General features: G+C 33.5%; 1 protein-coding gene across 2 annotated transcripts; it reads left to right on the top strand.

The window, feature by feature from the left end:
* The first annotated feature begins 1,365 nt into the window (after nucleotides 1-1,365).
* On the top strand, nucleotides 1,366-12,718 carry LOC114173641 (mediator of RNA polymerase II transcription subunit 25). Of its 2 annotated transcripts, none has more exons than XM_028058142.1 (16): nucleotides 1,366-1,455; nucleotides 1,592-1,743; nucleotides 3,620-3,650; nucleotides 4,056-4,119; nucleotides 4,565-4,695; nucleotides 6,172-6,381; nucleotides 6,503-6,568; nucleotides 6,973-7,180; nucleotides 7,522-7,592; nucleotides 7,709-8,554; nucleotides 9,351-9,404; nucleotides 9,600-9,628; nucleotides 10,528-10,596; nucleotides 10,693-10,777; nucleotides 11,747-11,833; nucleotides 11,926-12,718. In XM_028058142.1, the coding sequence occupies exons 2-16, from the start codon at nucleotides 1,646-1,648 to the stop codon at nucleotides 12,454-12,456; spliced, it is 2,580 nt and encodes an 859-aa protein (XP_027913943.1). In that variant the 5' UTR covers nucleotides 1,366-1,455; nucleotides 1,592-1,645; the 3' UTR covers nucleotides 12,457-12,718. The 2 variants fall into 2 exon arrangements, with proteins under 2 accessions (XP_027913943.1, XP_027913944.1); XM_028058143.1 differs by having other exon boundaries at nucleotides 1,376-1,459.
* The last annotated feature ends 4,209 nt before the right edge of the window (nucleotides 12,719-16,927 follow it).

The following is a 16,927-nucleotide window of genomic DNA, read 5'->3' as shown; positions in this document are numbered from 1 at the left end:
ACTAAATGGAAAAAAAATAGGAATAAAGATGTGCATTTTTCTATCTTTACATTTTAGTAATAACTTTTTACCATCATAAAATTAATAAAGAAACTAAATACACATGTTGTTGGAATTTGAAGATTATTTGTCCAAGTTTAAAATATAAGAATCAAAATTAAGTTCGAAAAAAATACAAAGAAAAAAATAAACATATTTATCCATTCTTACGAGTTAAAAATATAATTTATTTAATGGTGTAAAAGTGTCTTTCGTGATACATAGATGACACGATCTTCCACTCTAATATGCGCACTTTTTTTTTTTCTAACTCTTTCATATTTCAATTTTAATATAGACTATGTTTGCCCCTTTAGAATTCAGAGCAGCTCCTACTATCCTATTTTTGTATGCTCCATGACTCGAAACACTATGTTTCTTAATAAATTTCTACCCCACTGGTTAAAAATGTTTAAAAAATAGTTACCAACGACATGCGTCAAGAACAAACGACTCTAGCTTTTTTATCTTTGGCGCATCGTAGTTAATCTGAAGGAATCAGATTCAAAAGCAGTCAAAACCTAAGACTTTTCTTGCTGCTCACTGCATTGGCCAGTTCCGAAATTATCAAGAAATAATGTAATAAATATGAGGAGTGATGCGATCTAATAAAATCTTTTAGATTTATTAACCTGAAAATCGAAATATACTCTTATAAATAAAATAAAATAAAATCCAAAGATATTTTGAAATATATTTATTAGTATAAAATATTTATATTTTAATAATATAAGTGACTAAATTTAAATAATTTGATTATTTTATAATACTTTTAGTTAAATATGGTTTTTTTAACTAAAAATTGAAATTAGTTGTATTTTGATTTAATTTAGTTTTTAAGGATATGATAGATTTAATTATTTTAATCAAATTATATTAATATTATTTGAAATTTTAAATATATTTTATGTTAATATTTATTTTATTATTAAAGTAAAAATATGTTAAACATAATAAACAACTTAAAATATAATTATGAAAGATATATTTGAAATGTCAAATAAAACTTAGCAAAATTTGATTAAAAAATATAAATTTCTAAATATGAAAACTAAATTGATCTAAAATTAGAAAAAGAACCTAATTCTAATTTTTACAAAGATAAAAACATATTTAATCATATTTTTTAATATATATATTTATAAAATATTTAATATATTAGATAATGTATTATATTATTATCGCCAATTTTAAACATAAAAATAAAAGTAAATTATTGTATTTATTTATATTATTCGATATTTTTCGTTTTTATCGCATAAATAAGAGTTCAAAAACTTTATATAAATACAAATAGTATTTTATCAGGAAATACATACCTTTCATAGTCAATTCTTTTTTACTGTAAAAAGATTCAAACTTTCCTTGCTGAATTGATCTCCAATCTTGTTGCCTGTGTCTTCCATAGTTCCATAGGTCGGTAAGAACAAGTGTGAATATTCATTATTTTTTGAAAGATTGAACGCGCCCTTCTACTTTACAGTTCTCTGACTCGAGTATTGAATTTCCTACACAAATTCTGTAACATGATCAATTTCTGACGTAAATTAAGATTCGAGACCCAAACTTTCCCCACGCGACCAAATCGAAACCTAGAGTTTTGGAGATGGCGGAGTTCCAACTCATCGTTGTCGTTGAAAGTACCGCTGCTATGGGACCTTATTGGGAGACTGTTCTCATGGATTATCTCGATAAGATGATCAGGTTTCGTTTCACTTCTCTCTTTTTCCACCAATTTTAATATTAATTTCGGTATTTTTTTTTTCGTTTCATTTGGATAAAATTTAGGGATTACTGTTTTTCTTATTCTTTTGGTGTGTCTGTGGAGGTTCTGAGTTTGGTTTTAATCGTGCGCTGCTCAGAGTGGGGTTTGTTCTGGTTGGTTGTTAATTGATTTTGAACTACAGAAAGAAGAACACATTTGTTGCTCTTGGTGAAACCCTGCTCTTAATATTATTACTGATTTTTTTTATCAAGATGTAATATAGCGTTTACTTTAACCACGGTTCGAATTTCTGGTTTGAGAGATGTTTTAGCTTTTAGTGGCAATAAACTACTAATGTCTTTATTTGGGTTTATTTGAGTACGAGATGTCTACTCGGTAAACTGATAATCCTTTGCAGGTCCTTGAGGAACCGTCTTTCTTTCTTAATTGTGTCATTTTAGTTTCTAGGAGTACAATACTTTTGATTTTGGGGTTGATCTTCTCCCGCTTGCACTGGGTTAGATTGGGGAAAGTGGAGGTCGCCTAGTTCCAGAGTTAGGGCATGCTTACCATAGGACATAACGACTTATAGACGACCTATGGGATCGGCATATTGAATCCAACACCATGCCTTTTTGTCGACGCTATTTGATGCTAGCAGTTGAGCTAATCCTTAATGGTAGTCATTACAAGTTTTCCTTGCTCAAAGGAATATTTAAAACAAGTGGGATACCAATTATGGTTCCTAATCATACTGTGAAAACAAAACCCTGTCAAGCATATATTAAAAGTTTATAAACCAAAACATTGTCAGAATTTTATAAAGATGAACTTTCAGGGTCGTTGTTCGAATTTAATATTTTCATTGGCTGTACAAATATATAAAATGATGTACTCAGCTAGAAAAAATTTCTCTCCGACCATAGGTGACCAATAACACCTTTCCTCTTTTTGTTGATGACAATATACCCTCCTACATAGAGACATAGATAGAGATATAAAAAGAACATGTAAAAGGAAGCTGCTGTTTATGCTTATTCACTTGGAGCAGAATGATCACTTATTTATGATTCACATTTTTCCATTGTCATGGTTTAGATTCTATTTTCCTTATTGTTGCTTAAGGTCATGGTTGTTCCAAGGATGTTGCTGTCACTAAGACTTAGAAAGACTGATTATATCCTTAAGTTTTTTTTATGTCTTTGTGTTGTCTTGTCGGTTGTTCAGTTGGAGGATTTCTTATCTGAACCTGTTTTTTTTCTTCTTCATATTTCACTGTTAAAATATTTCCTTTTCGTACCAAATTCTACCAAAATAAGAATACTCTAGTGCTCTCTGATCCTGACCCTTAGCGGCCATGAGCAGATATTTCAAAAGAAGGTCAAAATATCCTGTAGTACAAGAAACCTGAAGATAGGGTAGAACACTTAAAATACACCAATAGGTACATGTGGGCACGAAGGCCTGAAAGAACCTGCTCAACTCTGACAAATTACAAAACTGAATTCACCAAGAATTAAAAAATCCAATTTCTTTTTAACGAATCAATGCGACTGCTCTGCAATGGTAAGTAGGTAAAGGTTTCTGATCAAGTACCAAAGTGTAGGACAATATATTTATTAGTCCTGTACATATAAATAATATTTGTTGAACTGGAATCCAACAGAAGTCTTAGCTAAAAATAGATAGTCATGTTCCTCACCTACTTTGGACTTTGGTAAACCATGCATTGCCATGCATTGGCCACTATGCCAAAAGTTTCCATTTTTTGTTTATATGTAAATTTCAGTTTTCTCATGTTGTCTTACTAATGAGGTTATTTTAAAGGTTCTATACCGTCATCGCCTATCTTAACCAGTTATGGTATTTGTGCAGGTCTTTCGGTGGAAATGATCCAACTGGGCAGGTAATACACATTTTCTTTCCGGAAAATTTCATAATCTTTTGACAAAAGTAAAAGAATATACCAGTATCTAACTTGTCATTGCACACTTATGATTTAGTTGTCTTATATCATATTTATTGAATGTATTGGCCATTTTCATTAACTTAAAAAATTTATTCTTTCCTTATGGCTGCCAGCAGTAGGAGCCATGCTTCAAGTCTAAAGTTCCTTGTGATGTGGTTATGTATATTAGTATTATTAGTTACGAACAGTAAAATGGTTTTGTTATGTCATTATTGATTGTTTAGAGAGGTCAGCACTGAATTTGATGATATACCTGTAGATGTGATATTATTTCTATCTTACTGAATGATGATCATATGGTTTTATCTATTAATCTTACATTTCCCCCTTTTGTTTTTGCAGAAGTTATCGGCTCCCAATGTTGAGTTTGCTCTAATCACCTATAATACTCATGGATGTTATTCTGGTATAGTTCTGCTAGTTTTCTTTTTTCATGTTACATGTTGGCTGTTTATTTAGATTGTTTACAAAATTTTTAAGCTAATTGTTGCATCTATCCCTTGCCAGTTCATTTTCTTTTTAATTTGCTCCTATTTTAAATAACTTCTTACCTTACATATTAAAAAAAAAACAGAAAAGGTAAAATAATTTCTAAATTTAAAGTTTCCGCTGATTTTGTTTGTCTGGAAGGACAAATAGTTTCTAAATATAGAATTTGTACATTGTGTGTGGTTTTTTTTCTTAATTGGAAGTTAAACTAGAAAGTTTACAAAGTTTATCTACCCACTTTTTATTGAAAATATAATCTCTTGAAATATGCTGCTTGAGCTCTGGCTATTACACTGGTGCATTTATATTCAATTGACTAGTCTATTGAGTATATTCACTTAGTTGAGCATCATTGCATGCAGGTTGCCTTGTGCAACGGACAGGTTGGACTAGAGACCCAGATGTTTTCTTCCTGTGGCTATCTTCTATACCATTCAATGGTGGTGGTTTTAATGATGCAGCAATTGCTGAAGGGCTTTCTGAAGCCCTGATGGTATGCATGTTGTCTACATTTAGATTCTTGTTTGCCTGTATTCTTTCAGTGTTCATTTGATGTCTATGTATCTCATCTGGATCATTCCTGTTTGTTGTTTCCCTCTACATATTTTGTTTCTCTTTCTACAGAAACACACTTGTTCTTTGCTCTCTTACTCTGTCTTGGATTTATTTATTTTGATCAAAATATTGTTATGCGATGGATTGAATGTGGGTTGACATTTGGGGGATACATGACAGATACACTGAAATTTTTTGTACTTGGAAATTCCCCCATGTTTAATTATACTTATAAGTGCATATAACATCCCTGATAAATTCAAGTATTTCAGTACATTAATGGTGGATAACAGTGATAGTGATATTTCTGTGCACTTTTATTGGTTGGATGAATGCATTTTGAACTAATTAATTTCACGAGGCTGATCGAATTAACATGTTCAGGAGCTAAATGGCTTGATCGGTTCATATTGGCTCATTTATGCCAATTTGCTCCTTAATACGTATTATTTGAGTTAACAAGCTGAGTTGGAATTTTCACAATAGCTGAAAGTAGCAGTTTTGCAGTGTTATCATGGTGGAGTGGCTGTGTGCACGAGCATCTGGCCACATTGAGTGGCCCAAGAGCAGTCCTGCATGGTTTTGCAGTGGTACTATAGTGGGGGGTTTTGAAAACCCTTTTTGACCCTTGAAGCTGCACCATTTTGTGCAGTTTTCTAGTGGAAACCACCCTTCACTCTTCTCTCTGTTGTGAGTCCCTAACTCTCAGACACCCTCTGTTCTATTCTCTGTCCTCCCCCCCCCCCCCCCCTCCCCCAAGGTCTTAGCACCTAGTCTAACTCTATCCTTTCCCCCTCCTTTTGCTGTCATTGTGGATTTCTTATCTTTCAACCTTTTTTAATTCTGTCTCTTTCTTTCTCTTGAATTTGTTTTTAATCTAAAACAATGCATGAAAGCCATCCAATGTCTTTTCCTATTAGAGAAGAAAAACTTCATTACAATCATTACAATCTAAAACAAATGTTAAACAACCTAAAGTGAGAGAGTTTAATTAAACTGAAGGTCGGAAGATTTGTTCTTTGAGGCTAGTACTTTGTTTGAGGGCTTGAGGCTACAGTTTTCTTGAATTTGTGCTTTTCTTTTCCAGTTATGGATAGTCTAGTGTGTAGGGATTCTATTTATTTGTTTAAATGCCTTTCCTTGTGTTACTACACAGGTCATTAGTACACATATAACTGGCTCTCTGTACACTTCTTTTGGATATCTTATGATCTTATGATAGCTAGAATGCATTTTTGTTTGTAAGGTCTGCATTTCTAGTGTGATACACACCACTATTCATAATCTGTGGTAGGTTTTTCTAGAGTGAAGTACATAATTTAAACTTGTTATTTAGATAGTGTAAACTTTATGCGTATCTCTTCGACCTGAAAAGATTTGTTTAGATCCTCACACCTAATGTTGGAATGCTTAGATGTTCCCAAATTCTCAAAGTGGAGGCCCTAATCAGCAGAGTGTGGATATGCACAAACATTGTATCCTTATTGCAGCTAGTAATCCCTATCCGTTGCAGACACCAGTTTATGTTCCAAGACCACAGAACCTAGAGCAGAGTGAAACCATTGACTCTGACTCAGGGAACCGTTTATATGATGCTGAAGCTGTGGCCAAAGCTTTTCCTCAGGTATTCTTTGTTTATTTATTTTAATGGAACTGTGAATTTAATATCTGTCAGTTTTAATGCTTTGTGTCAGTGATGAAAGCATTTACACTTTGATTAATGGTATGAAATCTTGTCCATGCAGTTTTCTATTTCCCTGTCAGTTATTTGCCCAAAACAACTTCCCAAAATTAAAGCCATCTACAATGCGGTAAGGATGACATCTCACTCTTCTACTAAAATGTGTTTGGTTCAGTATTGAAAATTCATCACTGAATTTTTAGTTAAAAAAAAATTATGATGTAAGGTTGTAATGTTTGAAATAATTTTCATTTTAAGTTATGGATCTGTAAATTGAAAAAAATAGTAAGTTAATTTATATATACTAAAATGAACAATTGTCATTTAATAATTTTCACAAGGAAAGGTTGCTACTGAAAAAAATCTAAATGACAATATATTCTATACATTGCAACGGATATTATAAATTGCTAATCTATTTGAAGATATAATGCATATATTATGAAATATTTTGCAAATATTCAAAGAGAGACTACCTACTTTTTACTTGTACGGAGATGTTATAATATTGATTATATTCCTTTGGAATTTTAGGGAAAACGAAGTAATAGAGCAGCTGATCCACCACTTGAGGCTAAAACCCCTCATTTTCTTATTTTAATATCAGAAGGTTTCAGGGAAGCTCGCAGTGCTCTGAGTCGTTCTGGGATCACTAGTTTGCCTTCAAATCAAAGTCCGGTTAAAGTAGACTCTGTTTCTGTAACGCCGGTTACTGGGGCACCCCCAACTTCTATGCCATCAGGTCATTTTTACATTCTGTGTATGCTTCCTTTAATCAAGGCATTTTCATGTACTGCAATCTTTCTTGTTTGCTTGGTTAGTTTATATCTCTTTTTTATCTTCACTTTTTGCGTGGAAAATTTAATTTTAGAAACTTCATTGTGGATCTATGTTTATAATACATTGTTTTAGGGTACTAATTTGTAGAATTCAGAATCAGATAGTTTCTTTACGTTACTAGTTTGTCATTTTTAGTTGGTCACTGGTCAGCAGTTTACAATATACATAAGTGGTTTATTATTTTTCTATGTTCTGGTTGAGGATTTGTTATACATTTAACATGACTTTTTTATGGATTTTTAGCTAATGGATCTATTGCGAACCGGCAACCAGTTCCTGCTGGAAATGTGGCTCCTCCTGCTACTGTAAAAGTGGTAAACCTAAGATCCTTGAGACTATACACTAGCGTGTCTAAACTATGGGACTGGTTTTAGTTTTTTTCTGACTCAATTTTTCACATGATCCTTGACTCTGTGTAATAAATCTTTAGGAGCAAGTTCCTGTAACCTCCATGGTATCTGGGCCTTCCTTTCCTCATAATTCATCTGTTCCTCGTGCTACCAGTACTAGTCAAGGAGTTCCAAGCTTGCAGACGTCTTCTCCATCTTCAGTTTCTCAAGATATTATAACAAATAATGAAAATACACAGGATACAAAGCCTACAGTGTCAATGCTGCAGCCCCTTCGTCCAGTGAATCCCACTCAAGCAAATGTGAGCATATTGAATAATCTTTCTCAAGCCCGGCAGGTGATGAGCTCTGCTGCCTTAAGTGGTGGAACCTCTATGGGACTTCCATCAATGGGCCAAACTCCTGTTGCCATGCACATGTCAAACATGATATCTAGTGGGATGACATCTTCTGTACCTGCGGCTCAAAATGTATTTTCATCTGGACAGCCAGGAATAACATCAATAACTAGTTCTGGGCCTCTTTCTGTTCCTGCACAGGTTGGACAAAATGCAGGTCTCGGTTCATTAACTTCAAACACTTCTAATTTGTCTTCAAGTTCAAACATTGGGATTTCACAACCATTGGGTAATCTTCAAGGGGCTGTTAGCATGGGACAACAGGCATCTGGTATGAGCCAAGGAAACCTTTCAGGGCCCCAAATGGTGCAAGGTGGAGTTCCCATGAGCCAAAATGCAATGAGTGGTCTTGGTCCGTCAGTTGTCTCTTCTGGGAATGGCACAATGATTCCTACTCCTGGAATGTCTCAACAAGTACCATCAGGCATGCAGCCCATTGGGAACAATGCTGCAGCTAATATGCCTTTGTCACAGCAAACATCAGGTGGTATGCAGTCGGCTCAATCGAAATATGTCAAAGTCTGGGAGGTATGTTCCCTTCTTCCATGGAAATTCCCTTGTCAAAATTATGTTTTACAGCATTCTATTTTGTAGAAGTCTTGGTGTTTCCTAGCATATAGCAGAAGTATACAGGTGTTGTGGTTGAAAGGTTGTGAAAAATCTGTTAGTTCAAGCTAATTACCTAACTTGCATGAATGATACTAATCATTATTTATACCAGCTTTCCTCAGACAAACTCTCAACCGCTGTTTATGATTAAAATGAGTAAGAGTAACATTGGAGGTTGTCAAAAGTCTGCTAGTTCCAGCTAATTACCTTACAGTACTTAATCATTATTTGTACGAGCTTTCCTCTGACAAAATATCAACCTCTTTTAAAGTTCTTTAATGAGAAACTTTTAAATGCAATGCTTTGCTACCATGTTGATAGTGAGTGGCTGTGGGAAGATTATTACTGCTTATGGAAGGTTTGGTAGTAATGTGCCTTTCCACATACTTGTACTATTCTTGCATTTACACTACCATACCTAGTCTAATACTCCCTTAGCTTATGGTCCACAACAGGTGATTTCTAGTTCCTTCGTTCTTTACAAATACCTTAAATTAGCAATAGGAACTTTTCTAAAATCTCATAAAGTTATCTTTTTAAGTCGTCAAATACTGTATAGAAAACATCATATTTATACTGTATGTTGGTTATAATTATATTTATATAATTCTGAAATGAAGAATAATTTGAAAGTTTTAAAGTGATGGCAATAATTTGGATTACTCTGGCGTGCTTGTATTGGTTTTATATATATAATAATTTGAAATTTCTACAGGGAAGCTTGTCTGGGCAGAGACAAGGACAGCCCGTCTTTATCACCAAGCTAGAAGTATGTTCCATATGCATGCTAAAATTATTTTAATCTTACTTTAATCAGTTATTTCTGTTTTTAATTTGGACAGTCTATTTTCATAGCCCTATATAGCCGTTTCGGTCTCATTCTTAGTAATGGAGATTGATGTAATTTTATAGAAACTCGTTAGCTCTTTATTGTATAATCCTGATGCTCAATTTTTTTGTGCAGGGTTACAGGAATTCTTCGGCCTCTGAAACGTAAGTTTAGGACATTGTATTATCTCTTCCCAGTAGTATAGAAAATATTGTGTGCTTGAAATTTATACTAAAAATTTTCCAAAATATTCTTATTTTTGGTTGAATTGATATTGGTTTAAATCAAGTATTAGGTAATAAGTTATAGATGTACCTTTCCACTGACTCAGTCCCCCATCACCAACTTCTGAAGAAAGTTCGATTACTTGATTAAGTTTATTAGCTTAAACAGCACATTTTGGAATATTTGGAACTGCTATCAACTATAGCCTGAAAATTGTTTTCATATAGCGGTCACAGTTGCTACAATTGCATCCATAATAGTATGGCAGCTATAGCGTGATTTTTTTGAAGAAACCCTTGAAATTGAAACTTTATTTTTGAAAGGGGGGAGTACTACAGTCCGACTGTGCAACCATCACTCACCTACCTTTCATTTTGTGCAACCAATACTATTTCCAGTGGCACCCACCCTTCAATATCCTCTCTATTCTGAATTACCTTTGTTCTTAGCTTTGATTGACATCAAGAAAACCATTCAAAAAGGCATGATTGACATCAAGTTGAAACAATTTCCATCCATAGGAGATAGCTAGAGTAAGAGCAATTCTGATTGTAATAGACTTCACTAGTAGAGAAAAAGCTTCAACTTTTTTTTTTCTTCTGGAAATTCTAAGATTTCTGCTTAAGTATAAAAGATATGAATGTTTTATTTTTTGAGACACAGTCATCATCAAACAAATGTATATATACAATTCTTGATTATCAATTTAGATTTTTTGTTATGTTTGTTAGAGTCTATGAATTGATTTTGATGTTATTATCTGATTGAAATGCTTCGTATCTTCTGTTAACTTCATTAATTTGTTGATCTTCTCACATGTTATTGATTTTGATGTCAGACTTGCAGCAAACTGGCCCTCTGTAATGCAAATAGTCCGGCTTATATCTCAAGACCACATGAATAACAAGTAATTCCTTATTTCAACTGTTGTCATACTCATCCCCTCTTACGCACACACACAATCACTGACTTATTAATATTGGTCCTTAATGTTTTCTTGTAGACAATATGTAGGAAAGGCAGATTTCCTAGTTTTTCGGGCAATGAATCCGCATGGATTTCTTGGTCAGCTGCAGGAAAAGAAGCTGGTATGTTATCTTTAGGTGGCATATTCTGGTTTCTTGTGAAAGATGGATGTAATTCAGGTTTAGTACTATGAGCATTTGAACTTAACAACTTACTGGCAAACAATTTTGAATTAATAATACTTGTAAGTCGGAATATTATTGTATGTTGCGTTACATTCATGTCTGTCTCGTAATGATTTGACTTAATGACCTGTCAAAGGTCAATTAACCTATAGGTTTAGGCTGTTTGCAAAAGATCTGAGACAATTTTTATTTAAATCTAAATAAATCCCTTAGGAGATGGTCAGATGTGTTTCTCTACTTTGGAGGAGGATACTTTGTTTTGAAGGTTTGCCAAAAAGGAAGATTGAAATTTTTGGAATTGCAGTTTTGCCGTTCATTGCTGTGTGGTTGGAATATAATTGCTACATCTCGGGGTCTTTACCCTAAACTTGCTACGGGATAGAGTTAGTTTTTTTTTCCAAATGAGGTAGTTCACCATATTCTTCAGCAATGCTAATCGTCTCCTCCAATTTCAAAGCCTGAAATTCACACAAGATAGGTTGAAACTTAGTATATCAGAGTGGAGGTTCAGATTTTGCATTATACTATGAGGAAAAGTGAACATTTTTTAATTCTTTGAAATTGATGCAATGGGGAAGTATAAATAGGAAGAGAAGATTAACTCTGTACACTATTACTAAGGCCTTAGAATATTAGGCAATAACCTTTCCTATAAATGCTATGTCTAAAAGAAACAAAAGGGGAAATAAAACAGATTCTGATCAAGTCAGTTCCTAATAATTAGATGATGTACAAATAAATCAAATAATTTTAATTGATTTCCATAGATCAAATCCCATGATTCTGATTGCTTTCCTTTACTATCAACACATTGCATATGAAGAATTACCCTATGGTTGTGGACCACTGGTTTCATTTCTTGCAGGAGGAAATTTTTTGTGGTGCTAAATTATTGTTTGATTTCAGTGTGCAGTCATTCAATTACCATCACAGACGTTGCTACTATCTGTTTCTGACAAAGCCTTTCGCTTGATTGGGATGCTTTTTCCCGGGGTAACATTTAGTTGCTGATTTGATTGAGGCTCGATTATAATTATGGGCCTGTTATACCTCGCCTATTTACTTGAAGCCTTGAATGTTGGCAGGATATGGTTGTATTTAAGCCACAATTGTCCAGCCAGCAGCAGCAACAAATGCAGCAACAGCACCAGCAGATGCAATCACAACAGCAGCATCTTCCACAATTGCAACAGCAGCAGCAACTTCCTCACATGCAGCAACAGCAGCTTCCTCAGATGCAACAACAGCAGCAACAACTCCAGCAGCAGCAGCAACTTCCTCAGATGCAACAACAGCAGCAGCAGCTTCCTCAGCTACAACAGCAGCAACAGCTTCCTCCGGTCCAACAGCAGCAGCTTTCTCAGTTGCAACAACAGCAGCTTCCTCAAATCCAGCAACAGCAACAGCTACCTCAACTTCAACAACAAATTCCACAACTACAGCAACAGCAGCAGCTTCCACAATTACAGCAACTGCAGCCTCAGCAGCAACAGATGGTTGGGGCAGGAATGGGTCAAGCCTATGTTCAAGGCCCTGGGCGGTCACAGATGGTTTCTCAGGGACAAGTTTCTTCCCAGGGAACAACAAACATTGGTGGAGGGGGATTCATGAATTAGCTCAATTTTTTTTAGGTTTCCCCACGGTCACTAAGGGTATGGTATTTGTATGAAATGAAACATCTGTGACAGGGTAATCCAGTTAGCTCATATTTATCACTCCCTGATATGTCCTTATCTCAGAAAAACGTTAGAATGTCTATTTGATTTCTTCTGCAATTTAGTCATTAAAAACTCAGGCTAAATAGTTAATATTAAAAGCATGTTAGAAAGTTATTTTGAGCTTGTTAATTTTAAAGTTAGGTGGAGTTGTCTTAAAAAATATTTTTGAACTGGAGAATGGAATTGGTAAGTGTGTAGAATTGATTATGTTTAGCAACCCAGCACAATGTTGAAATTCGTGAGCAGTGCTAGTTGCTCAAGCTCACAAATGAGGCAACAATCTATACATACTTAAATACGTTGGGTAAAGGTGAAATATGAAAACTTGTAAAAACGATGCCGTTTCTTTTTTCTTGTCATATGTATAAGCCCAAACGTCTATTCAGATACGAAATTGATATTTGAACCCCTTTTTTTCCTCACTTTTGATAGTGTTGACATGTCATCTCATTTTCATTTTTCAAATTTTTGTTTATTTTTTCTTTGAAACAGTCACATGTGTGGTAGAAAAGAAGGCAATGGTTTTGGCAAACGAAACCTAGAAGTTGAATCCTTTGACAGGATAATTGATTTTGACAAATAGAGAATTAGGGCACGTGGCAAATATTAATTATGTTGAAATGACTATGAACAATAAAATAATGAATTGGATTCATTTAAAAAAAAAGTCACAACAGTTGTCTCACACATGTGGGAAGTAATGTTTAAACAAGTAAGAAGTTGTTTTGGAGTTTTTGTATATGTTTTCCAGATATGTTTCCAATTTATATATCATGTTTTGTGTATGCGAAATGGACCATATTAATTATGTTGAAATGATTATGAATCAGATAATGAATCGGATTTACTCATGAATAAAAAATGACACATTTACACACATGTCAGAAGTCATGTGCAAAAAAGTGGAGCATTGCGTTGGGATTTTTTTATACACATCATGGTCTATGTAATTAGTATGCTTTATACTAATTATGTTGAAGTGATTATAAATAAAATAATGGATTGGATTCACTCTTTTGAGAAAAAAAGTGTCACATCAGTGTCATACATGTGGGGAATCATATGCAAATAAGTAAGTTGCGGTACATATTTGGACAGGTTTTAAATTTACACACATGTTTTGTGTACATGGAATGAACCATACTAATTTCGAAGCGATTATAAACAACAAAATAATGGATTTATGCACTCTTTTTAGAAAAAAAGTGTCACACCAATTGTTACACACATGTGGAAAGCCATGTGCAAATAAGTGGAGAGTTGTGTTGGAATTTTTGTACAAGTTTAACATAAATTCCAAATCACTATAGCATATTTTTTGTACTACTTTAAGAAACCTCATTTAATCCAACTAAATCCCACAATGCATATCAAAGTGTGTTGCTACAAATGTGTAAATAAAAGGCAAACAAGGAATTTGTGCACATTTTGTACAAAAACATATTCTTAAAGATATTTGATATACAATATCTGTTTACAATGCATTCTATAGTCACAACATTTGTTCATCCTGTACTTATGTCATTTAAAATTAATTCCAAAAATACAATTGATTTCAACTTCCAATTATATTTTCTATAGCCTATACATCTTCTAACTTCTAAGTAATAAGTCATAGTCTTCAAGAACTTTTTGTTTGTGGCTGTTGTTTCCATCTAGTACCCATTGACATATATATTATTGTCTAGTATGTTGAAGTTCTTTCTGCACAAAGAAATATTCTTTAGTCACAATAAAGGAGATTGATGCTTAAAACTGTACAAAATGCACAACCGAAATCAACATGACATTCAAATTACCTTTTAATTATATGCACAATAATCAACCATCGTTGTAGATATCCTATTGACGACAAAAAAAACCAAACACCAATCAGTAACACGTTCAAATCACTAAACACACTTTCAAATAAAGAATAACAAATAGATCCACAACACATTTCGAACCTAACTCGTAAAAACAAAACATCACACCCTAAAACACACACACCAACAACAACTAAAGGGAAAACACGAAATCGTTGCCCACCAATTGAAAGATGCAATCAACGCACAAATGCCTTACAAATTTGTGAACGAAGATGAAGGTAGAAGACGATTCACCAATGCTTGCAGCAAGTGAACAAACACACAACTTCCTTTTAAGAACATTGAATGTCGTGAAGAAGGTGAAACGACGGAATGGAAGAATCGTCTGTGCTTGTAGGAAAGGACCGAACACACAAGCACACTAAAAAACCATCGATTTTCCTGGAGAATGCAAACCACATGCCCTGGTTTTCTGTTCTTCAAAATTAGTTCTCTCTACTAAAGGTTTCAACTTTTGGGTTTCGTCTGCCAAAACCAAATATTTTGCCTCTTTTCCAATCATACCTGTGATGGTTTAAAAAAAACAAAAAAACAAATTTAAAGTGAAAATGAGGTGACATGTCAGCAGTGTTAAAAGTAAGTCAAAAAAAGGTGTTCAAATATCATTTTCGATTTAGGTATTCGTGCATGAAAGTTATTGTAGATTTATTATTTTCTACCGTGGGAGACTTGACCACCCTTTCTGTTACCCTACATTTGAACTTAAACCATCTCTAATGTTGGTTCTTATTATTATTTGCATTGGAGAGTAATGACATGATCTCCTTATGTAGTGTGATTTCTTCTACAAGAACATCGACAAAAGAGAATCCAAAAATTTGATGAAAAAAAATTGACAAGTATTAGTAGATATTTCAAACATAGTTGTGATGATTGACTTTAAATCATGTTTAGCAGATGATCTATTGAAGAACTCAATAAGATGATTAAATTGTTTGATAAAAGTAGTGTTGTCAAAACTCAGTTATGGCGGCATCATTGTGTAAATCAGTGATGGTTTTGTAGCTTGTTGTCATAAGAAGGTGGTGGCGATGCAAGTTTTCTATGGTGGCCGCTTTTTGCATAATAGGTGGTAGGCACATAACGACTATAAGAGAAAAGGTGGGCAACGAAGGGAAGAAAAAAAAGGCAACAATGTGAAGAAGAAAGATTGGTTGCGACATGGAGAAGAAGTGGGGCAGTGAAGAAGCCCAGCTAGGAGGGCAACAACCCTACCTAGGAGGGCAGTTGTGCATATAGCATAACCTTAATTGGATGGCAACTCATACCTACAAAGTTTAGAAAGCACAATTGATATTTTTAAAAATTAGGTTAACCTACCCAATAAAATTTATTTTACCCTAATACTCCTATAACCCTATCCACCTTATCTCTCTTCTTCTTCAACCTCACTATACTTCCCTTGCTACTTACCCTAGTTCGTTGTTGTCCACTGTAGTCCATTGTCACCTTCTTCCATCTGGCCACTAGTCACCCTTCATGTTTATGTATATTTTTTTTAAATTATCTATATCATATATTATATATCTTTTAATCCCATGTTTCCATCATAAATCGTTACGGTTTCCTCCATAACTTTATAAAGAATTTTTAGTTCTATGATATTTTTCGTTATCTGATATCGATAACATTGGATGGAAGGGAATAAAAGACTTTTTACTAGAGATTTTCTAATAGTGGTGAGATTAGGTAAATCGTCTATGTGTCCTATTATAATTGTCTTAAGTTTTTTGTTGAATAGTTTCTTGTTATTCCCTTAACTTGGGTTCTATATATAAAAATTGTTATAGGTATAATGATAAATTACATTGTGTTAGACTTTATACATAAAACCTTTTAATGTTAACAAAATACTTTCTTTCAATTTTATTCTTGTTTTTTGTTTGTTTGTGATTCTTGAGAACCCAATAATTGGAATTAATTATAAGGCAAGAAAAAAAGGTCAGGAAGTTTAGGTCATGGTTACCCAGTTTCTCAAGGAGAATGAATTTAGAAAGAATTTAGATGGAGGTCATTGATGCAATAAGGTTGTGATGATGTCCTAAAGGGTGACATAATAAGGTCGTGGACATGCTCGCGATATTTGCGAATAAAATATGCTATAAAGAGTATATGGGTATTTCAAACAGGTAATAGATAATTTAATATATGCTTATGAACGAGTTGAGTACGAGTGTCATAGTACCCATATCCAGGGGTATCATTACCTTTAAAAAATTAAAATTAAAAATTAATTTATATTTTATTAGGTTAAATTTAATTAAAATTTAGATTTAATTTATATTTTATTATGTTAAATTTAACTAAAATTAAAATTTAATTTATGTTTAATTTAATTTACATTATATTTTATAATTTTATAATTTTATTTAGATTTCATTTTAAAAATTTATACATTATTATTTTTTTAAATATTTGCGAGTATCCATGGATACTTGCAAGTTTTAAAAAACACGCAAGTATTTTTTTAACGGGTATCTGATAGGTACGAGATCGGTAAT

Source organism: Vigna unguiculata, chromosome 2 (genome assembly GCF_004118075.2).
Source record: "Vigna unguiculata cultivar IT97K-499-35 chromosome 2, ASM411807v1, whole genome shotgun sequence".
NCBI lineage: Eukaryota > Viridiplantae > Streptophyta > Magnoliopsida > Fabales > Fabaceae > Vigna > Vigna unguiculata.
The sequence above is the reverse complement of the archived record's forward strand: the minus strand, read 5'-3'. Positions and strand labels throughout refer to the sequence as shown.